The sequence below is a fragment of the Cyprinodon variegatus genome, unplaced genomic scaffold (assembly GCF_000732505.1).
Source record: "Cyprinodon variegatus isolate N-32 unplaced genomic scaffold, C_variegatus-1.0 Scaffold810, whole genome shotgun sequence".
NCBI lineage: Eukaryota > Metazoa > Chordata > Actinopteri > Cyprinodontiformes > Cyprinodontidae > Cyprinodon > Cyprinodon variegatus.
Window position 1 is genome coordinate 199,552 of NW_015151263.1, and position 24,560 is coordinate 224,111.

Below are 24,560 nucleotides of genomic sequence, written 5' to 3' on the forward strand. Positions count from 1 at the left end.
AAAAAAGGCTTTCCAACAGATTTAACTACTTCTAGACAAAAAAGAAACAAAGATACTTCCCTAACCCCTTATTAATTGATAACTTCAGAATTTGTTTAATGTCCTACTAAACTTGGATAATTCCTGCTGCTTCAATTCTTCCTTGTCTATTATCTCAAGCTGCCATGATAAAAAATAATTAAATTCTTTTATTTTTGCCTGCAAGTCTGGCCCCATCTTAACCATAATAAACTAACACTATAATAAAGTCTGTTGCACATCTTCTGATACATTAAACTGATTTTATCCCAGGGAGTTTTAGCATAATTATACTGACGTCAGTGCAGAACATAAAAAACTAAGGACAGGCTAAGACAGAAAAAAATGCAATTTGAAACATTTTATTTTTTTTCCCCTCAAGAACAAAATATAAACCCAGCTCCAGCATTTATATAAGCCATTGAAACTCTTCAAATATTTACAAAAGATACACATTTATATATCTATAAAAGAAAGCAAATAAATAAAACCTGTTGCTGATCGTGAAAGACGCATGCGGCCTCACGGTGACAGAGCCGGCGTTACGTCCATCATGAATTTGAAAGAAGCCTGAAAAAGAAGTAGCTGATCGACTGGGCTAAATATGTCATAAAATGTGAATAAAAACATTCAGGAAGAAAAAAAACAAAACAAACTAATGTGAAAAATATTCAATATTTAAAAAAAAAAAAGTTATAGGACACTGGCACATTTTCTGGTTCATGATAATTGTTAAATTACAGAGCTTTTCTATATTCTATCAACTTGAATTCCTTAACTCAACACAGTAGTAAATAAAAACAGAGCAGCTTTAGCATGTCAAAAAGTATTTGGGTGAAAAAGCAATGAATTCTTAAATGTTCTCTTATCAGAAAAAAAAAAGTATAAATTGCTTTAATGAGCTTAAGATTGGTGCACATTGCCCTCTATTGGTTGGTTACTGCAATGACGAGTAGAAAGGAGCTGAACAAGCCCCAGGGATCCTTTTTTAGTAGGAAATACAGTTAGTATTTATACAAGAGCTGTACATTTGAAAAAAAAGCCTATAGTAGACTGTTATTCATAATACATATTTCTAATTGCAACCCTAAGATGTTAAAACTCAACTCCCGATTTTATGTTTCTTCAACATGGGGACATCTCCATTCCAACTCTGATGAGGACAGTGCAAAAATAAAAATCAACCAATGTCACTGTATGGCTTACAGATGGAAAATAATTTGGAGCCTTGCTTTAATGTGCCAGACGAGGGGCGACGCGGCACAGTGTTTTTTCAGAGCAGGCACTTCAGTACTACAGTTCCTTCAATCGCTGGCTTCAGTTCAGAAGTTTTCTTTCGTCTGCTCCACAGAAGCAAACCACCACCTATGTCTGCTCCTTTGAAGTTCTAGGTCAGCATATTGTAACGCCGACTTACTGAGGTATGATGAATCCTGTGGCTCCTTGCTAGCTTAGCATCTTAACCCGTAGTTGGTCTTGTAAAACTAGCTCAGCTGTTACCTGAAACACCAAAAAGAAGAGAAATAAAGTGAAGATGGATTACTATAACCTGCAAACTAGAACTCTGAGACGCAAAGGCTGAACTCACCCTCATCGTCGGAGTCAAACCCGAAGAGGTTTGAACACTTCTGCAGCTGGTTGTGACGCTGTAGCTCTGCCGCGCTGCTGAAGGTGGAGAAGCACTTGGTGCACCGGTGCCTTTTCAGGGTTTCTTTCACGCAGGTCAACTGGGGTGGGACGTCTCCGCTGCTGGACTGGAACAACGGCATCTCTTTCCTACGCTTTGGCATGGTGGTGAACTTTTCGTCCAGGTACGCTGTGGGCGGTAGGCGCAGGTATGGTTTCTTGCCGTATGCAGCAAGGGTTTTCTCACACGGCCTTAATTTAATGTTGTGAATCCATCCTTTTTCGTCAGGTGTTTCTGAGCGACTGGCAGAATCGAGGTCAGACATTGGAGGTTTTGGAGGATCCCCCATTTCAGCTGGAATAAGCTCTCCTTCCCCTAGAGGATTTGCAGGCTGCTTGGCTACTAGTTTACATTTTTTCTTGGTAGCCTTTCTAGTGCCGTCTTTGTTAGTCTCTTTGCGTCTCTTTGTTGCTCTACTGGTCTCAGACTTTTCTGCCATCTTTGATTTCTTAGGTTTTTCCACTTTATCAGCTCTCTCCTTGCTTTGTTCTGGAACGTTGGATGGACCAGCACTCTGAACGTCAGGTATTGATGGAAGGGGTGAAACCTGAGTCGCATTTTTGGGAGTTTCCTTTCTTTTTCCTTTCTCGTCAAGGGTGTTGTTCATCAACCTTTTTAATCCCTTCAATATCCCCTCAGCTCCTTTAGTTTTATCTTTTTTATCCTGTTCTTGTGCACCCATTTTCGATGTGGCAAGATTCTCCAAAGTTTGATTTTTGCCTGGATGTTTTCCCTTCACTTTCTGATTGACCCTTTTCTTCAACAATCCAGCTTTCTTCATCGGCTTCAAATTTGCAGCGGGGGTTTTCTCATCCTTCCTGGCGCCTGATACCTTTGAAATTCTTTCAGTTTTCGCCCTCAGTGGTTTCGGTGGCATGTCTGTGGATTTACCTGACCCATCAGGCACGGAGCTAATGGCGTTAATCAAACCTAAATCCTGGTTTTCTGCTTTCTTATCTACAGAACCTTCGACTACGACTTTGCCTTTAACTGGTTCAGACTCCTCTGCCTTCGCAGAAGCAGAACTTTGTTTTTGACTCGTCTTCATAGTCTGTTTATTGTCTTTAACTTTACCAATGTCATTTTTCTTTAGCTTTCTAAAATCTGAAGGCACAGAATGTTTTTGGATCTTGTGGAGTTTTGTTTTGTCCACAGTTGGCTTCTGTCTGTTGAGATCGGAGAATCCAGCCTTGTTAGAAGTGGTGGAATGGGATTTGCTGGATATTTGGTTCCTTGTAATCCGCTTGGCCTTTGATGTTTTTGACTTTGAATCATTCGGTGTCTTTTCTGTAGTTGTCCCTTCATCCTGAGCTGCTTCACCCTTCTCTTTTACAGCTTTCGCCTTGGTGCTTATTCTTGGCAGCATCAGGGTGTCTGGAGGGGGCATCTTCTGACCGGCAGCAGTTTTGCTTAACCTCGGAGGGCACTTTCTTCTTCCAGGACCTCTAGTGGACATTCTGATGTTTCTTAATTTTATCCTCGTCTTTACTTTGTTTCTGTGTTTCAAAAAGGATGATGAGATGACTTTATGACTTTTAGGAACTTGCTTTGTGGCTTTGGCTTCCCTTAAAGATTGCCTTAACCTAAGATTAATGGTCAGAGGTGGAAGAGAGGTTTCTTTCTCAGAAACATTAGAATCTGTGCTTTTATTTCTGGGTCTAAGTTTGTTTTGTATTTGAGCTGATGAACCAGTCGGAAAAGTAAAGACACTTTTTGCTTGTTCTGATAACTTAGTACCTTTTCTTAAGGTTGACTCAGAAGCATGTTCTGATCTCTGAGTTTTCTTTCCATGTGGTGTTTTGAGAGCTTTTTCGTCTCCTTGTCCGTTTGAACTGGAGTCCGACATGGCTAACTTGGAAGCATAGTGCTCCCTTTCGTGAAGGTTCAGTGCCCAGAGACAAATGAATAACTTGGAGCAGCCGGGGCGACAGCACATTGCCTGCAGAGGACTGTGTTTCCTGGCGTGGCGTCTCATTTCCATTCCGCTTTTAAACCTGGCCTTGCAACCCCTGTGAGGGCAGGGATGCCTGGGGATGATTCTGTGCCTCTCGACGTGGTGCTGGAAGTGTTCAAAACTCCACATGACCCTCATGCAAATGCTGCATTTGTTGTCGGCCACACGGAAGGCCAGCTCTAAAGGCTTGACGTCGCCGTAGTGTTTGTCTAGTGCATGGTACAGGAGACCAACTTTGTTCTTTAAGAGATCCGCAAACCACGTGCATCTTTGCGAAGGACAGGAAACCATTTTCTCTGGCGCCCCGTCTGTTTTTTTCTGCATACCCCCAATCTGTTTAGAGCTTTCTTGTTGGAGCTGTAGAGATTCTCTCCTTTTCTTTCCATCTTCTGAAGATTTTACCAACTCCTTTTTGATTTGAACTGTTGAACTTTCAGATATTTTACAGCGTTGCACGTTATTACCTCCGTCTCGTGTTCTTTCGGCAGGACTCTGCTGTCGAACAGATTCCTGCTTTGAATCTTTCTTCAACTTTATAAATTCATTCTTTTTGCCAATGTGCCCATTTACCCTGTGAGAGGAAGTTTCAGAATCAATATGCTTGGGTTTTTGTTTTTCATGTGAAGACCTTTCACTCGTTTGCCTTTTATTAGATCTTAAAGTTCTAGATTCAGAGGTGCTTATATCTTTCGAGGTCTTAGGAGATACTGTAGATTCCTTTGGTTTCTCTTTACCCTTGTGTCTATGAGGCGCGTTTGTCGTCTTCGTTTTGGGCAATGAGGCGCCGGTTTCTCCGGCTTTCAACCTCTTCATTTTCTCGATGTGATCAGAGAGGTGCATCATGGCCAGCAGGTCGTCTTTGAAGACTGCTTTGCAGAAAGTGCACTCGTCTCTGCGGAAATGGAACATTGCATGCTCGACGACACGAGCCCCCGTGAAAAATTTGCTGCATAAAGTACAGTAATGCTCCAGCTTGGATTCCTCTGTTTCTGGAGCCATTTCCATAAGATCACTGTTTTCAGAAGTCTCTGAACGAGCATCATGAGCTTTAGCGTCCTCTTTCTTAACTTGGATATCAACCACAGAGGTGTCCTCCTCTCGCGCATTGGTGCTAGAGGTAGTCTGTATTTTCTGAGCATTCTTTGGCTTACCCTTTCCTCTCAGACTTTTGGAGAGGCCTGGCAGAGGTTTGTTCCTCTCCTGATCTTTATCAGGGAACTGCTCAGGTGCACCTTTAGTAACTGTGTCAACTGCTGACGTTCGTGGCGACTTGTCCCTTGCACCATGTTTGATCGTTGCAATACAAGAAGCAGCTAAATGGATGTTTTTGGCCGGGCTTGTGTCATTACTATGAAGCACGTTTTCCTTCTGAGTTTTTCTCAACTCCTCTGTAGCATCCCCACTGGTAAGAAGACCACTGCTTGGCATCAAGTTCTTGTGGTCGGACAACATTGACCCGGTACCTTGCTCCATGTTATTGACTGCAACATTCTCAGATTGGGAAAGACGAACATTATCTGACTCAATATTGTTCATTGAAACTGGAAGGATCTCATCTGTGGTTCTCCTATTCCTCGCTACCTTGGAGATTTGGTCTATGCCTTCTCCAGACTTGGAGACTTTGTCTAAAACGGAAGCTTGTGATGCAATGGTGACTTTCATTTCGACAGCAGAATCCTCAAAAGCTTCTCCTCCTGACTGAGCTTGGTGGTAGTCCTTCGCGGTTTTCAATTCAGTCACACGTGATGGAGAATGAGGTGATGCTTCTCTCACGGTGTTTTGCAAATCCGTCTCCGTTTCAGTTTGAGGTGCTCTTGAGGAATGGGCTTCTTTTGTGCTTTGCGCTTTAGAAAGTTTTTCTGAACCATGCGAACCCTTCTCTTTGACCTTTTCTGGTGTTGTTCCTTTAGAATCAGAGACGGGTCTTTCGCTAGGTTCTGAATCCTTTGATGGACTTACCTGCGCCGATGAGCGTGTTATCGTTGAAACCGAGCTATGAATGTTTAAGCCACTACCTTTTCCTTTTTGCCGTCTTGCGTAGCAATGCAACAGTTGCACAAACATAGTGGTGTCCCGTGCTCTTAGAATTACCTCTTTCCTATGTCCCGTCTTAACTGGAGGGGAAGTTTCAGGATATTTCACCATCGGTTTGTAAAGAAGCACTTGAGGGAATCTTCTGGGTCTATTGCAGGAATCATCGCTAAAGGTATCCATCAGCTCATTGTCTGGAAGGGACAGCTCCAGGATGATTTGTGGAGAGTTTGTAGGTTTAATAGAGTCCAAAGAGAACCCGTTTTTGTACTCATTGTTCTCCTTTGTATTTAGATGTGTGTTTACTGGAGGTTTGTATTTTGTATTGTTCTTGATCGGACCACTTTGAGATCTCTTCATTACGCAGGATCGAAGAAGCTTTTGCTGTTTCAAACCGTTCCTTTTCATCTTTATAGGGACATTCTCCAGAGCCCCTGAATCTTCCAGGAGCCACTTTGGCTTCTTGATCTTTCGTTTTGGCAAGTTTCTCTCTGAGAAGCGTGTTGTCCGCCTGTGTTCATCATATCTCAGTGTCAAACTGCCATGTATTCTGTCCAGCTGCCAAAACGAGCGCCTCAAAGGTCCCGAAGAAGATTCCCTCAGTGCTTGTGACCTGTGCTTGCCTTTTCTTTTCAAAGTGTGGTTATTCAGGCGCATTTTATCCGTGTCCACCCTTAATCTCTTAGATCCAGTGTTTGAGTCTCGCTTACAAAATACATCTTCCTTATTGTGTCGTTTCTTAGCTGAAGCTCTTCTCTGACAAACTGAGCGGAGGGCAGAACTCCTTGTGCAATACTTAGAGATCCATTTGTCCTCCATTATTTCTTCTAGTGCAGCACTGACCACCTTCTCGCTCATCAACTTCAAACAGTTGGTCCGCAAAGCGAAGAGATTCCAAAACTCCGGATCAAAATACAGGTCCTTCTTTAAGACCTGCAAAATAAAAACAAAACAAAAAAAAGCATGAGGAACATTTGTAATAGTATCTACAGAAAGCAATTAGTCTTCAAACTTTTCATTTATCATGAGTAGAAATCAACTTGAAAAAATGCTGAAAAACTTCTTATAATTCCAGATGGATGTTTGGGGTTCACTGTCCTAGAAAACAGACTCAGCTCAGCTTTAACTATTACAATACTTGGTGTGAACCTTCTAGTAAGCTTGGGTCCAGGAAATGCACTCCTTTTAAACACTAGGAAAAGGATTTGCAGGGTTTGGGCTCATTATAAAACATTTCATGTGAACTAAACCATTTAGCAACTACTTGCTCAGAGACTGAACAAACATTGTTTTTTACTTTTACATATATACAGGCAGGATCTTTTGTCAGTTGGTTCTTTCATCCTTAGGCTAGAATGAAAACCTGCTTTATATCTCAGATTGACATTGACTGGACTTTTCTGTAATGACCAATCAGACAAAAAAAAAAGACCTGATTGGACCTATTCCTTAACATCAGGTATTTTCTAGAGAGTAAATTCGCAAAAAAAAGACCTTTTGCATTGGTTCTGTTGGTTGACTTTGAAAAACTCTGGTCTAAGATGTTCAGATGAAGCACCAAAGAAACCATACATCTTATCTATTGATCATAAATCCATCAGTGATTAAACTTGGCCACTTGTAACTTGACCTGCAGTGGGCCAGGATAAGATAAACTAACAGATAAAAGATAAAACAAACATCAGAACAAAAATCTTTTGAGTATTTCAAATCTTGAAAACATTGCATTAAACCATAATCTTGTAATCAAATCGATCATCTTTTCCTTCAATACCAGTAACCCCCATCAAGCCCATATCTCCTTTTGATTATGATGGTACGGCGATGCATCTATTGGTGAAATAAAATAAAACGTTTGCAAGTTTCATTTCTTAAAACATACATAAATGCAATAGGTGAGAACTTAAAGAGAGCCTGGTAGGTGAATCTAGTTGTACTTCAGGAAACCAGCCCACAGGACTTTATTACCACCACCATGCTCAATCTCTGTCCCTTACAGCAATTTCAACCTCCCCTCCAGTTTCGAGTGGAATGTCCAGGTACACCAGTCTACACTAGCAGTAGTTGGTTACGCATGAATATTTTCTCAACTCAGTGACATAACGATGATACCTCAAACCCCTGCTCAAAATGTACCTCTTAGTTTTGTTGAGGATGGTTTTGATTTCTTTGGGTCTCCATACAGAGGATGGCAAAGAGAATAGATCTGCAATGTCTCTTACAGACTAGGATTATATTACTGATATTAAAAAGCTGATATAAAACTACCATAGATGCCTTTTCTTGAATTTGCACTATTAAATCGTTGAAAACTGACCTTTGACAAATGCAGACATTTCACAGCCTTCAGCATCAATTATTGCCAGCAAAGTTTTTATTATTATGCAAAAACATCAGTTATGTTCAGTAGAAATAAAAATGTGGACTCAATCCTCCCTTTTTTTTTTCTAAAATATAAAATTCTGCATTTCTAACAGAGTTGCTCAATACCCATAAAGGATAACATTGAAAGTTGATGGATTTAGGAAGCAGAGATGCGGTGCAGCAGGTAAAAAGTGACTCCTTAGGAACCCAAACTCTTTCCCCCACCTATCAGAATGTGCACAGAGTGTCACCCCCTACCTGTAGGGTCTCAAATCGAATATTATTTCCTATCGGGCTGTCGTCCACATGGTACTCCTGATCGGGGTGCATATAAAGCAGGTACACCATCTTATAAGCCTCAACGGTGGGCTCCAGGAAGAAAACGAGAAGAGCGCACACCCGGCAGACGTCCAGATCGCTGGGCAGCAGGCCGGCGATGGTTTTATAAATGAGTGTCTTAGTGAGGACGTCGCATGGAAGACGAGACCTCAGAGCGTTAGCACAGAGCTCCACGCAGAACTGGACAGCGTCTTCACCAACCTGGACGGGTGGAAACGGAACAGTCAGGGAATGATAAAACCTCTCCTAGCTTCTAACAAAAAGCAACATCTCTGGACTCACCTCCTGCAGTACGGCTCTAATGAAGGGGAAGATGGATTTGACGTTTGTCGCAGACCGCATCAGTTGATGACACTGTTCTAATAAAGTCTGTTTAGACGAATTTAACCGTCTATGAAGATTAGTCCACACAAGGACTAGCTCGCTACAAACAAAAAAACGCTCTCATCACCGTTCTATTATGATCACTTAGAAACTCAACTATATATTCATAGCTTACTTACCATAGATGGAACATATCCCCCCTTTGGAGCTGCTGAGATAGACAGGCAGTGGTGAGGGCTAAGAGCAGCTCATCTGGTTCCTGACCCTCCAAGCTGCAGATGATGTGCAGCGCATCTTTACCGTTAATGTCAGCCACCTAGAAACAGTAAAACACGCTGAGCAACAAGACGACAGACCGCTTGATCGAGGAAGGAGGGTTAGAATTGAGCTCCACTGACTTCTTCTTGCAGGCGTTCGTGCTGATCTGTTTTGATAAGCCATGAGAGGTAGAACTGGAGGAAGAACAACAGCTGTCCTGCAGCGGGATGCCAGACGCAACATTTAGCCAAGGCGGCGGCCTGGCCGTCCCGTCCACAGGATGAAAGGTAGCGAACACGGAGTTCGAGGAACGCCGGTGGCTCGGAGCTGATGTAACAATCCACTGGGGAGAGAAAACATATTTTGAGTTTATGAGCTCTACGGAGAATATAAAAAAAAAGATTCCAGCCACATTGAAATGACGGTGTACCTTCGTTCTGAGGTAAACTGGATTCGCTGAGGATGGCCTGTAAAGCTGGGCTGGTCCAGAGCCCGCCAATCTGGAGTAAACGGCCCACTTGAAGTAAAAAAACATTTTCATACTTCGCCAAGACCGAATGACACTCCTGGAAGAGAACAAGGACAAACACACGTTGAAGAGCTCTTATCTAATTAACCTAGATAACTCAGAAATAAGCTAAGACATTAAAAGATTCTAGGAGAAAAAAAAAATATGGACATCATCTGATGTTAAAAACCTATACACTGCAAAAAAAACTATTTTATGATTAAAGACAATAACTAACTAGGACATCATAAAGTCAGACATTAGTGACAAAACACTGATGAAGATACACATGAAGATATTTTCCAAAGTTTAAGTTCTTATTCTGGGATGATCTCTACATCAGAGCATCTCTGGGACCTGATGTAGCCTTTCAGATGTTTTCAAACCTTCCTGAACTTCAACTATTGCAGCAGTTTGATAGCAAAGTTTTACAAACCCTCGCATAAGGCCCAGCCTGCTCCTTCTCACCTGGAATGTAGCGGTGAATATTTTCAACGGCTCCTCATTGAACTCCTTCTGGTCGAAAAACAGCAGCAACTCAAAAACACTCCTAGAAAAAAAAGGGAGACATTTTTCAGTGTGTGTTGAGGAACTGGGTGCACTAAAGAACTTCTGGACCTCAAGAGAAGATCAAGAGAAAACAAAAGGAGAAATGATGATGGAGAAGTAAGGAATAAATGACAAATATAACAATAACAGGTTTATTTTAGTTTTTTTTTTTATATATATATCATATTAATTTTTTTTCACAAACAAAGCAAAACAATGGAAATGAAAATTGAACGTTTAGTTAATAGCTAAATAAATCCCAGTTAAAAATAATTTAAAAGAAAGAACTAATCTCCCATTAAGATGCAACTGACCTAAAAACGGCCCTGCTACTTTATTCATCCATTTCTCAAAGAATCTCAAGGTGTAAATACCCTGGATGCGCTAAAAGGGCCTAAGCCAGCAGAGTTGGATACATACTAGGACTGAACAATTGTGCAAAAAATCTAAATTGCGATTATTTTCAACCAACATTGAGATTGCGATTTTCCTTTGCACTGAGCATGTCGATGTTTTACCGCAGGATTTACTGTAACATTTACTTGAAATAGTTCTTACTTTTGCTATAATGCATAGATCTAGGTGCTAGTTGCAACTCTGTGTTTCTTTTTGTGCAACAGCATACCCACTTCAATCTTTATACAGCCACCTAAAGGACTGGAGGGAGAAGTTTAGTGTCTTACTCTTGTAAATGTATTCTGACTAAAAATTGAGAGCCTCTGTGCTTTGAAAATTACATTTTTTCTAAACTGTGATTGTATTGCAAATGCAATTAATTGCCCAGCCCCAATACGCATATTTGAAAACAAAAATTTACGCCAGCAACCAGTTTCTGAGCAGAGAAGAAATTTCCTCAAATGGGGAAGTTGTGGCACACATAACATTCGTGTAGCTTGCGCGTATGCTGCTAACTCGCTGTAACAGGTAACACGTAATTACATCTTTAGTTTAGGCTTAGTTGATAAACTTACTCTGATTAGTTTAAAGACAAAAGTAAAAAATAAATAAAATCAAAGCTGGAAAACAGGTGAAGTAGATGTAAAAACATATTCCATACCTTCCTTTGGTTATACTGCTTTTTTAAGATCATTTTATTCCGAACACAAACTTTAATAGCAAGTATTTGCATGTGGCAGAAAACTTAGAAGTAAATCTTTTTACAGACAACTTCCAATTTTCTTTCTCCACTTCCATGATAAATCAGCCTCCTTCTAGTGTAAACACTCAAACTTTTACCCCATTCTGTTACTTGCAATTGTTTGGATACTCACTGGAAGTAAATGATGACAGTAATCATGGTCAGTCTGAATTTAACCCAGTAGAAAGGTTTTTCTCAATTACTGAAATAAACTATTGAGAATTAGTTACTATTGGGGTTTGTCTTTTGAATAAGATAATTGAATAAATGTTGCACTTGATTTTACAGAACAATAAGCAGGATCCAGAAAATAACTGCAATTTAAGGACGACCCAATCAGGTATTGGTTTAAAAAATAAAAAATACTATGATATATCTGCTGATATCTATAATCTCCAACATAATCAAGATGATAGAGACAACACTTTAATATGCCTCTGGTAAATTATTGTTCTCTGTTTGGACTAATATCCCCACATACAGCCTTTTCTAACATTCAGCAATACAAAATAAGTAAGTAGGTCTGATTAGAGCCGATATCGTATTGGGTCAATATTAACATCAGTCAATACTGAGAGCTGCGTTATCAGCATCGTATCAGACATAAAAAGTTTGATCAGGATAGAAAAAGTTTTTATTTTATGATACGAAAACACTAAATAGTCCAATTTATAGCTGTTTTAATAAATACAGTTTTACACTTCTTGCATGTGAACAAAGTAAAATAAAATTAAGCCTTTATTAAAGGGCAAATATAAAGGAGTGCGTCTAGTTTTATCGTGTGATGGTAGAGTATCCTTTCTTTTCTCTATGTGGCTGGTCTAAATCGTGCTAAAATGCTCCAAGTAATACAAATCAAGAGTATTTGACAGTATGCTGGGCGCCTCTAGGGATCCCTGGCTGTGTAATCATACGTTCGCTTACAGCAACAGTTGGATTAAATATACCAACGTTGCAACGGCTTGTGTTCTCTGTTGTATAGTTTAATAAAGTGCCAGATGGCAATAAAGCTGATTCAAAGCATCGTTTATTTTTTATGAAATATTTCATTTCATAAAGCAACAAACCCTAGCTAGTTGCGCAGTTTTAGTACAGCCACAGCTCCAGACGGATTTCCATATCATTATGAACAACAAGAGCCGTGATGGCGGAGACCCACATCTCGAACCCCACTGGTCCGGAGCCATGAGCCGAACCGGGTAAAAGCCACATCCGAAGGGCAATGTTTCCCACCCGGACAGCAGAAAGGACCCGGTGCTTGGACCGCTCACTGCTATCGGATTACCGAGGGACTGCTTTCCCCATCCAGGCTCAGCAGCGCAGCACAGCCTGCTATCCAGAACTGCCAGCACCTCACACAGGGCTCCAACACCGACCGCCAGCCTTCTTGCCCAGGCGCCCAAGCAAGCTGCCAACCGTACCGAACCCAGCCATCACAGAACCAATCCAAATACCATAATCCCCTCTTCAAACAAAAGGTTAGACTCTTATTTAAACTAATTAAAACACAGAACCATTTTGGAAATGTCCTGAAAGATAATGAGCTTCCACCAAAAATCAAATTAGAAACTATGAGTATAAGTTTTCTTTTTGAACTTTAATCAAGAATTATAAGATAAAAAGGTGATCTTAAGGGTAATCTTTATAGCCAGAGTTAGGGATGTCCCAATACAATTTTTTAATCACAGCTTAGAGTTATGATGAGTTTATTTTAAAAAAACTATTCTTTTTATGACCATCATTGGTTATTATTAATGCAATAATCCAATCTTTGACCAATTTAAAAAAAAAAAAAAGAAGTTCTGCCTTTACCTTTAGAGTTCTGCTCATTATAGACTGAGATCCATTTATATCTTAATGTGGTAAAACTTATAAATGTACAGCTTTATTGTATTTGATTTTGTCATTCTTGAGCTTTGCATTAAATGCCTAATTCAGCTGTTAAAGACCTAAACTAAAGTCAAAGCTACAAGCTAATCAAAAATCCATTTTTTTGTGTCTGTCGTGAATCCAAAAACATGCACAATTCAACAAAGCAAATATAGCGTGTGCACTTACAGAGCCAGACTGCCGAGCGTGCGGTGCACATGATCACAGCTTGTTGGGAAGAAGGCAGAGGCTCGAGAAAAATGACGAAGGGCTATTTCTAGGATCCTGAGCTGGGGCAGCGGGACGCGCCACTGAGAGGCGTACTCCTCCACCACCTGCAGAGGCAAAAAAATTAAAATAAATTCACAGATGTGTCAGAGTCTTCCCTCTATAATTATAGTGGGGAACCATAAGCACCAGGTACTAAGATCATCAAACCTTTTTTTCCTCCATGAAAATGTGTTTAAATATACATGATTTAATAAAACAAGTCTATAGTTTTTGATGGAGATGTGCTGATGTCGCCCTCTGATGGTAAAGATCCAGGAGAATGGTAGTTGATGTCAACATGGCCGATCCCAGTCTGCTCACTGGGAGTTTCTTACCAAACTTTTACAGCTCACATATTTATTCCTCAAGTCAAACAAGCAGATGGCAATTTAATTATGTTCAAAATGTTTTTTGATGACAATAATCATCTCGCTGGAACCTTTTGTAGTCCAGACCACAGATGAAAGAACATCTAAACAATGTGGCTGCGTTGGTTTAAGCCAAATATAAAAAGAGAATCTCTAGTTATAAAGAAGGCGATTCGTGATGGTTATGGTAATATTAGTCTGGAAATTCTGTCCAAATGTCCTCTCTGGACCTTTTCTTGAATTTATCCAAAAGTGTATATTTTAGATATATTTCAGACACAGTAGGGATCCAACATGCATCTTTGAACCTTCCCTAATAAATCTGTCTCAAGTTTGAAAAAGAAACAGCTAATGAAAGGGTCTGCAATCTGGGGCTGTTTGAACCTTCCTAACACTGATCCAAACAGTGTTTTTAAATAAATATAGATAGATAATATATATAGATAATATATAATAAATATTGTTTTTATTTTGACCTAATAATTGGTCTGAATGTCAACAGAATGATCCTAAAGGTATACGTGATCTATTTATGGTGGTTTTCAATACACGTAGCACTAACTGCATTTTTAAATCTTGGTTTAGCTGCACTAGATAACGATCTTTAATAGAAAGAGCAGCTTACCTTATCTGTTTTTTTTTTACAATAAGATTGAAGAAAATATCCTTTGTTGGACCATTTTAAACCTGTGTCAACATTCCATAAAAGAAAAATACACTGTTTACTTTGCTTTACTTGGAAACAAAATGGCGTTTCTTTAAAACTTGATGCAAATTTTCTCTCATATATATATATATATATATCATCAACACTTGTGTGTATTTTACCAAGAAACTCTGAACTTTTGCGACTGAGTATGTTGTTTAACCCCTTAGCTCCCACTGCCCAGCCTCTGGACGTTTTGACGTCATATTTTGTTCCACATCTGACATCAAGCACAGAGTCCCTAAACTCCAGTTAATGATTAATCAATTACTAAATTAGTTGACGATTATTTCAATAATCGATTAATCACGATTAATCCAACTGTTTTAGCCCTTCCTAGTTTCCTATTTGGATCAACAATGACGAATGGGCCTTTTCCAAGCAAGAAAGGTCAGTTTCCCAATGCTTATGACTAGAGATCAGAAATTTAACAAAGCTGTTGTCCACAACATAACCAAAAATGTAGTGAGCTGGAGACATCAACTATGAATAATATGTGAGCATATGGGACACATCACAAGCATGTGGGATTTATAATATTATACTGGCCAATGGCATTTGTTTATACAATTGGCTTGTGCAAATTCTATAAAAAGGTGCGAGTCAAACCAGGCATTTTATGATCTGATTATCATTTTTGCATCGCTATAATTGTGCTGTTCATCATTTTGAGCAATGCATCTATATGAATTCATGCATTTTAACACCCATCTTTTAACAGAGATGAACTGAGGGCATAAAAGGCTCCTTGGAAACACAGATATGTACTGAAACAACAAGTAAATACAGAATTTAAAGGCAGAATACAACTTCTAGAGAGGTAGAAAATACCTTTAATTTTATTATCAATAGAAATATAATCAATTTGTTTAAAAAAAAAGGAATATCTGTTTAGATATAATGCTTCAGGTACCCACTAACAGCTGATCTAGATTTTCCCTGATGAGATCCTACCATTTACTGTAAAGGACACGCTTTGTGGTGGATGTACAGTAAAGAAGATTTAGAAAAAAATTAATTTTTTACAACTTTCTTATTGTACAGAAAGTCCATCTATAGTATTCCTAAAAGGGAAAACGAAATGAAGCCTCTTTGAATGCAAAACTTGACTCATCTAACTCAGGGCCAATAAAAAGCTTCTCTTTATCTTTCCTACTTCCTAATAACATATAATAGTACATAATGTTACAATGACATAAGTCTTGTACAATAAATACCATTTATTATTAAACCGTTTCTGATAATAGTGTCACGACAAAAGCCAAAAAATAATGTTAAATTGGTCAAAATTTCTTCACACCATTATTTTTTTCAAATGAGGCCCATAAAATAAATACTTCAAAAATGCAATTAAAAGAAATTTCGCTCTACGGCAAAAATACACAAAGTACATTTCAAGTATAGATATTTATAACACGTTAATACACTGGTGACATTAACTTGTTATTAATTAATCAAGGTAAACGTCGACGCTAATTGTTCTAAGTGTGTGATTAATGTGAAACTAAAGATACAAGGTGGCTATATTAATAAAACATAACTGGTTAGTGGTTGATTGGAATGACGGTGGTTGATAGCTGAAAACAACTTGATGGTACATCTTAAGTGTTAGCTAAACTGCTAGCATCTTTTTAGCTGAACAGAAAGCATTTAACGTCACGGTTTTAACTGCTATATAAGCTTTGTTATTTTAGTCCACCATCTTGGTAGGCGATTGAAAAACTTGGCATGTGATATAAAATAAGTTTGACTCGTTTTCATGGTTTGAAGGGGGGAGAAGCATTAGCGGCTACATGCTAACCAGCTCCGTTGCTAATGTAATTCTGGGGGAGGGGAACAGGCTAACATCAACGCTCTCCTCCTGAACAACGAGCCCGGTATACAGCTTATAACATCGGACCTTTACCTTGCAGAAATCAGCGCAGAACAGCTCACTGCGAGTCTCGGACTCGTCACCAGAGTACCGACTCGACAGACTCTCTAACTGTCTCTCTAGCCCCTCTGGGTCGCTGTTACTGCTCCCCTCCGCCATACTGACTGTCTAGCCTCGCTCGTAGCATTTACCACACAAAACACATAGCCAACATCCTCGGTGCTGATTGGACAGAGGTAGAACTGAGGGGTGCGCTTCTTTGCTACAACTCTTCATCCCGATGTTTGCTTGTTGAGGGCGGAGCTATGAGAAGTGAGCGACGAGCTTTGACGCGGTGTTCCAAGGTAACAGTTACACGCGGCACTAAACACATGGTAGATAAAAACACTGGCATTCAGGTTGTTTTAAAAAAAATGTGGCTTTGGTAGATTAATACATATTAAAATACAGAAAAGAAAAGTACTGGGGCCATTAAATAACAATAATTTAAAAAAAACTAATGAAAACGGTCACCCCCCCAAAGAAGAAAAAATAATTTGAATTTATTGTTCTTTTTATCAACTTTATTATTTTCTAATAAAATAAAAAAATAAATAAAAATTTATCTCGTTTAAAAAGTTGGAATTCTGACTTTATTGTTAATTTTATTTATTGTTAATTTTATTAACTTTATAATTTTTTAAATAAAACAAAAACAAAAAAATAAATAAAAAATGTATCTTGTTTGAAAATTCATACCAAAGCCCACGATTATCATTACAAAGAAGTTGGAAGCAGGAATATTAAAAGCAGTCATATTTCTAAGAGAATAGTTCTGAGGAAAAAAAGTCAGAATTTTGAGATAAAAATAATATAATCTAAAATAAAAAAAACAAACAAATTGTCTCATTGAATGGGCTTTGTTTTTTTTTTTAAATGGCCCTAATCATCTTCTGTATTAAAAAGCTGTCCAATTAAAATGTATTTTTAATTGATTTAATACAAATTAATAAAAGAAAAAATGTTTTACAAGTTGTTTACTTTCTCACACCTTTAGGAACCATCTGATTAGTTTGAGGTGCGCAAAGAACTTAGATATCCAAGTAGATACAGTCAAGTGATAAAATTGGATATGTAATTATGTAGGATTGTTATAGCACGGTAATACTGATCAAACATTAAGTATTTAATAAAAGTTATAATTGCATTATTAATGTAATTTTATTATGAATGGAAATGCACAACTATAAAATTAATATTTAACTAAGCAATTAAGTCAAATGAGGTATAAGATTAATATGATAGCAAAGAAAAAGGGATCCCACTAACAAATGGTAGTAGTGCGTATGTTCAACCTATGCATGAAATGGTTGTCTCATGGTACTCAGGTTTCTCACATTATTTTGGGTTAAGTGGTGTCTCTAAATTGCCCTGAGCTGTGTGCATGTGTCTGTGTCCCTGGACATGTTGAGACTTTTGGGACATAGATAGATCATTAGAACGAACAGAGCTGTTCTCTTTAATTTTTTTTCTGTTTTTGCTCTTAATTTAAAAAACTATCTAGCACTTCACACTCAAGTTGGAAGATCTGTTCCAACTCCAAGCAACCATGGGTTTTTTTAATTTCTGAAGGGAAGATGCTTTGGCAAGTTTGGAATTTTTCAGGTTCAAACTTAAAAGAATAATAATAAAAAAAAAAAAGTTTAATTTTAATTCTATTCAAAATGTTGTCTTAATATAGTTTATATTAGACTCTTTGCTGATTCAGTTTGAAGTTTACAGTATACAGTTTACAGTAGTTTACAGCACAGTTTTTGATATTGATTTAACTTAGAAGAACATGACTATATACGCTTTCTCTTGTTGGCTAGACTGCGACACTTGTTTAAAAGATGACCAATGAGGGAGCTGGTTACATCCGAAGAGCAACTGTGATTAGTTAATCTGGTTTTCAGATCAAGAAGGATCCCAGAAAAGGTTACAGAAGATAAAAAAAAAAGAAAAAAAATGCAATTACTTCTTCAGATGTGTGATTAGGGAAGGTATTTATATATATATATATGAAAATACATTTTCAAATTGCAATAGTTAATAATGGATTAATGAATACAATTTACACTTCCTCTTTAATAATTCAATTCAAAATGTGCAATGACAAAGACCCTTTTAAAATTTCATTTCTGATTGCACGATTTAAATCTTACATTTAAAATGGATGTTTTTCTTTTTCAGTGTCTCTTCTGGTCCTCCATACATGTAGAGCATTGTTGGACTAAATAGCATATTTGGCTCTTTTACACACTAGATCTAACATGAAAAATAGATTATTTTTGCTAGGAAACTTAAAATAGGTCAAAATGTGGATTTTTAGGAAGATAGGGATGTTTAAAACATGGTGAAAACATCTCAGAAATGTTCCCCAGATCAATAAGAAATAAAAAAAAACAATAAACAAATTCCCATGCCAAGAAGGGCAGCACTGTGATTTGATGCACTCTGGACTCATTGCGGGAGGAGGGAAACAAAAGGACCCTAACTAAAATAACGGCTGAATTCGAACTCAGGGGCTGCATCCTCCTAAGGCCAGATTCGTAGGCCGATTACGACATTGCGTGGCACCGTCTGGTCGGATTCCAAGACTCCTCATTATGTGGCCTACTAATGTGCTTTCTTTTTGGATGGGTTTGATGTATCCTATGTAGCCTTGGTAATCCCATGATTCATTGCTCCGTGACCAGAAGAAAAAGGAACTTGGCGCCCAACAGTGCTGAATATTGGAAGTTCAGTTTAATATAATACAAGTATGTGAATAGTTCCATCTGAAATATATGAAAATAGATTTTTAATGGTTATATTGAGTCAGATATGTGGTAATATTTGATTTATCTAAAGGTTTTTATCTGTTACAATGGGTTTGGCTGTAGTTTAAGGACAGATTCTGACATATTTGCAGTGTGGGGACTATAAATCGGGGTTTTTTTTGTTGCAATTTTTAACAATTTGCTTAACTAAATATTTTTTGTTGTTGAAAATAATCTATTTTGCAGATATATTTTTACATTGTTTAGATTTACTTATATCTTTCTACCCCTTTTATATAATTACATTTGCTTTTATTTGTTCATGCTCCCAGTGGTTGTCACCTTTATTCCACTCTGTATTCTCATGAGTGTGGTCTTTGTTCACTTTACAATAGAAAATAAATAAAATGCAGTTTTGCTAAACTGTTGCTAAGCGAAAAGAGCGTATGGTGGTAAAAGCCGTGGAAGGGTAGACCTGTTTAAATTCACAGCCAAAACTGTTCCAGTCTCCTTATTTTCACAGACTTCGAAGGATCCAGTCCAGGTAGACCGCGTCATTGGAAGACCCAGCCCATGAATTTGAATTCAGCCAACATCTCTGTTGGTTAATGTCTACCACCGCATGCATGAAACCGTTTCAGAACTGGAGAGCTCCTTCAGTGACAGACTGCTGCACCCTAAATGCACCAGGGAGCGTTATCACAGATCCTTCCTCCCTGCAGCTGTAAAACTCTATAACCACCACTGTTCCCAACAACAATACGTTGTTACATTCATGCTTATTTTTGCGGTTTCTGTCTTAGACAGTTAAATAAGATGCGGCTCGCATTATGCACATCTCTGGTGTTGCCATTTTCCCTTATGCACTACTACTAAAATTGTATTGATGATTTATTCTCAAAGATGCACAGTATTTATATTGTAAAAGCACTGTACAGTACAGTATGTTATTTGTTTTTGCAAGTCTGTCACTTATTGTTATTTCTACACACTTTATAAAGTCCACATTGTGTGACCACTTTTGCTAAAATCTTTTGTTGCTGTAACACCATAATTTCCTCATTTTGATTTTCTATTGTATTCCACCCAGCTTTACAAAATTGGCATTTTCTATATATTCCTCAAATTAAAATAAGCAGTTTTATCATAAAAAAAAAAAAATAAATGAAAAAGAAAAAAGGCAAGACAGGAGCTTTAAGATCCTACCAGTCAGCTTTTAGCATCTTCACCACAGTTGTCTGGTTTCACTTTGCTTAACCTTTATTTTTTTTCATACATTCATTGAAGAAAAGCAATGCGATACAAAATATTTCCTCCAAGACAAGTCTAAGATTAAATAGTCAAGATTTCTTACAGTTGCCTGGCAGACAAGAAAAAGATACAGTAAACTCACAATGTATGCCTATGTACAGTCCATTTCTCAGATGTGGCCATTTTTTTTTCTGCTTCGTGCAGAAACACCACAGTTTTACAATCAAACAGTTAAAGCACAACTCAAACAGCCTCTGATGAGACCTTACAGAAAAGAAATAAGCCGTTCAGAAATAAAAAAAAAAAACTTAAGAAAAAGCTCTAAGTATAAACAATAATAAAAAAATAACTTGCAGGAAACAAACTAAAACTCCACAAAAGCTCAATTATTTAGATTTCCTTATTAAAAACATTAAATCAGAACCTAAAAGAATATTTCTCTGAAACTCAAAATAGGAAAAAAAAAAACACAATCGAACACTTCAAAGCTGTTTTTTTCTATTGCCAATTTTAGTACAAGTCCGCTGAACTCATCAGCATTTACCCTTTTATTTTTGTGCAACACGGCTGATCACAGCTCGTCAGTGGACTCCGACACGGAGCGTTCTCGCTTTTCCCGGCCGGTGACGAAGTTGAGCAGGTCGACGGCCGTCACCACGCCGAAAACCATCTGCTTCAATTCGGTCGAGCCATTCGTCAGGTCTGAGGGAGGAAAACACCATTACTACCACGGATTCCTAAGGTCAAGGTTCTCCAAACTTAGTTTCCTCCCTTTGATCAAAAAGAGGCCGACCCGCAGAGTTTAACCCTTGAAAAAAATGTTGATTTGAAAGACTGGCAGGTTTATTAGAGGTCAGCTGGAGTCACCGGTCTGAGCAATAAGATTAGCATATCTAAGGTTTCTTTAAACTTACATTGGATCTGTTCATGCACCACCAAGGCAAAATGATCCGTTTCCAGGATGTGAGACAAGTTCCCCAAATTATCATTCAGGCGAATCTGTAAACAAAAAGAGTAAAAAAAACAGAGAAACAGATTATTTCAGAGTAAACACAAAAATAAAGCTGATAGGTCTTTTTTTTTATAGTAAATGCAAAAATAAAACAGATATTTTAGTTGCTATGAATGCAAGTTTTAACACAATTTTTATGGGCATTTATAGACTTAAAGAAATAGGGAAGAGTTCTTATGTTTAACACATTTATTAGAGCATAAACCTTAAACCTGAAGACTTTAATTATAATAATGCACCCCAGCCCAACCCCAATTAGGTTATATTTTCTGTCATGTTTCTTTTCTGTTAGCAGGATTACTTCAAAAGTCATGAATGGATTTAAATGACATCTTTACTAGAGGTGTGCCTCAGGTCAAAGAATAATTCATTAAAATTTGGTAATGCTTCAGATCATGTATCAGTTTTAGCTATAGGTGTAACCACCATTTAAGACTTAATTTGCTGCTGGGTCGGTGTTCTCAGAGTGCCTTTCTAATAAAAATATATTTCCCCAGCAACATTAAAGTGGATAATTTACAGGTTCATGTATCAGATATTGTATGAAGATGCTCTAGTCATGAGATTAAATAATCCCCCATTGTTGTCTTAATGTGTGTGTGTACCCATCTAGCCCTCAGAGTGAGGATCATTTTTCCAATTTCACCATCAAATTGAGGACCAGTTGTTGCAAAGTGAGGACATTTTGCTGATCCTCACATGCTATTTTGCTAATGGTTAGGTTTGGGGCTTAGGTGTCAATGGGTTAGGGTGAGGTATGCAGAGGCAATGGTTAGGTTTAGGGTAAGTTTTGCGGCTAGGGCATAGAAAGGGTTAAAAATAACTGAAAACCAACGGAAGTCAACACATGGTCCTCACTAGAATGGCAGAACGAGTATGTGTGGGTCTGTGTGTTAACACTGGTGATAAGAGTAATTATGCTGCAGGAAAAACAATTTTAATGTTTGTGGTTGGAGAATGAAAGCATGTCAGACATCTCAGGATGCTATACATCTAGCTTAGTCTTAACGATTCAGAAATGTAAACATATGGCATTTAAAATTCCTCTCTTCAATCACCAACTAGCTGATTAGCGCACCTGTTTGAACTGTTTGTAGAGCACTTTGCTGACGGGATCAGACAGCTTGATCTTCCCTGCCAGAATTGATGACAGCATGTTTCCTAGTGTCACCATCCCAAGGATTACCCTACAGAAAAAAAAAAAAAAGAACAGCCATCAATGGTAATTTGGCTTCTCTATTGATTCCGGACTATAACAGGTGGAGCAAACGTCTCCTCTCACCCTGCTTCGTCCACTACAGGCGCCTGGTCGAAGCTCATCTCCTTCAGGATCTTGATGCTCTGCTGGCAGGTGACGGTGGGCAGGACGGTGAGAGGGGCCGACAGGTTCAAGCTCTGCACCTTCAGATTCCACCACCTAACAGAACAGGAGAAGTGATGCTTCTAGTCGCTGTGTGATTCAACTCTTTGATAAAAGTGTTTTTAAACACATACCAGGGCTTCTTCACCATGATGTCCTCCTCTCTAAGGAAGCCTTTGTGGACCATCCATTTGTCGCTCAAGAACTTTGACCTGCAGGAGAGAAGTTAAAGGTTGAGGCGGTGAAACCACATCTAAGGTTTTTCTAAAGAAAGAATATGATGCTTCCTCACATGTAGTTGCGGATGGAGTCCGGCAGGATGACCACGCAGCGCTGGCCCTCCTTCAGCTCTTTGGCAAACTTCACAGCAGCAGCCATGGCGGTCCCAGAGCTGCCTCCTAGTGGACAAAAAAAAAAGAAGAACGAAAACATTAGCTTGTCAACTCAATTAAATTCTTTGCTTTAACTTGAAATGCAAATTTACCGCAGAGCAGGCCCTCATCTCTGATGAGCATCCGAGCCATGTTGAAGGACTCCTCGTCGTTAGACTTGTACCAGGTATCAACCACCTGGAAAAAAAAAAACAATGTTGTGAAGAATGTGCTTTTTCTGTTAGTAAAAAAAAAGAGGAAAAAAGTGGCTGCAACTCACAGATCTGTCAAGCACGGTGGGGATGAAGTCGTACCCGATCCCCTCCACCTCGTACGGGCCCTTATCAGTCTTATTGATTTCCTCAGGCTCGGCCAGGATGGATCCTTCTGGGTCGACGCCGATAATCTGTCCACATTATTACAGAGAGACATTAGTCATGGAATAGGAGCTTTTCTAGATGGAAGGAAACAAAGAAGGAAGGAAAAAAGGAAACACAGGAGGGAGGAAGGAAGGGAGAGAGGAAACAAAGAAGGGAGGAAGGAAGGAATAAAGGAGACACAGGAGGGAGGAAGGAAGTAAAAAAAAAAAAAGAAGTTATGATACAAACACCTCAAAAAGTAAGAAAACTGACGAACAAAAGGAAACGAGGAAATATCGAAGGAGATGTCAGTCAGAAATTATGGAAGCAACAACAAGAAAATAGAGGGAAGTAAACAAGAAAGAAAGTATAGAATAAGAGTTCAGAGAGAGAATAATATCTGGAAATACACTTCCATAAAAACATTTTGTTCTTTCTACATATCCAGACAACCATACTGGAAGGAAAAGAGAATTTGGAGAAATGAATCCACACTTTTCCAGGCATTTCTTATCCCCACTGTTTAGTAGAATTTAGCTTACTTTGATGTTTGGGCATCTCTCCTTTAGTTTACGAGCGATGCCTGTAATCGTTCCTCCTGTTCCTGCTCCTGCCACCAGCATGTCCACTTTACCTGTTTGGACATAGAAGCAAACAGTGAAATTAGCTCATCAAAAATGTTGGAAGAACATGACTTCCACTAAAAAAGCCTTTGACTGCACCATCGCACTGCTCCAGGATCTCCTCGGCCGTGGTGTCGTAGTGGGCCAGGGGATTGCTCGGGTTGCGGTACTGGTCCAGGATGTGAGAGTCTGGGATCTCGTTCTTCAGGCGCCAGGCCACGCCTACGTGAGACTCAGGAGAATCGAAACGAGCGCTGGTGGGAGTTCGGACGATTTCGGCTCCAAGAGCTCTGAGGACATCCACCTGAACAGAAAGGGGTGGGGGTATATAATGAAGAACATATGTTGGTACATCCACCTTGTAAGAGTCAGTTTTTTTTTCCCTTTGCTGGATCTAAAGTTTACAAACGGTACAGGTAAAATTGCTTCTCAATGATCTTCAACCAAAACTGTATGCTTTGTTCGCCATCTAGTGGGTAACTGGTAAATTACAACTAGAGAAAAAAAAAAAGACCAGCTGTCTAAAAACAGGCAACACAAAGCTAAAG

General features: G+C 38.7%; 2 protein-coding genes across 3 annotated transcripts in view; both read right to left on the reverse strand.

The window, feature by feature from the left end:
* Positions 1-364: 364 nt before the first annotated feature.
* LOC107098794 lies at positions 365-16,434 on the reverse strand. Its single transcript, XM_015396640.1, has 10 exons — positions 16,290-16,434; positions 13,229-13,374; positions 9,952-10,033; positions 9,406-9,541; positions 9,116-9,318; positions 8,897-9,033; positions 8,676-8,817; positions 8,313-8,594; positions 1,607-6,623; positions 365-1,518 (listed from the first exon to the last, which is right to left on the reverse strand). The coding sequence occupies exons 1-10, from the start codon at positions 16,413-16,415 to the stop codon at positions 1,508-1,510; spliced, it is 6,282 nt and encodes a 2,093-aa protein (XP_015252126.1). The 5' UTR covers positions 16,416-16,434; the 3' UTR covers positions 365-1,507.
* A 3,829-nt stretch (positions 16,435-20,263) lies between these two features.
* LOC107098785 (cystathionine beta-synthase-like) overlaps positions 20,264-24,560 on the reverse strand; it is a 10,479-nt gene continuing 6,182 nt past the window's right edge. Inside the window, exons 6-15 of one of the 2 annotated variants that reach the window (XM_015396633.1) lie at positions 24,112-24,316; positions 23,932-24,023; positions 23,311-23,436; positions 23,144-23,228; positions 22,952-23,057; positions 22,794-22,871; positions 22,582-22,716; positions 22,378-22,486; positions 21,202-21,286; positions 20,264-20,989 (exon numbers count right to left, since the gene is read on the reverse strand). In XM_015396633.1, the coding sequence (XP_015252119.1) occupies positions 20,859-20,989; positions 21,202-21,286; positions 22,378-22,486; positions 22,582-22,716; positions 22,794-22,871; positions 22,952-23,057; positions 23,144-23,228; positions 23,311-23,436; positions 23,932-24,023; positions 24,112-24,316 (1,152 nt within the window). In that variant the 3' untranslated portion in view covers positions 20,264-20,858. The remainder of the gene's footprint in view (positions 20,990-21,201; positions 21,287-22,377; positions 22,487-22,581; positions 22,717-22,793; positions 22,872-22,951; positions 23,058-23,143; positions 23,229-23,310; positions 23,437-23,931; positions 24,024-24,111; positions 24,317-24,560) is intronic. The other variant, XM_015396632.1, reaches the window with a different exon arrangement.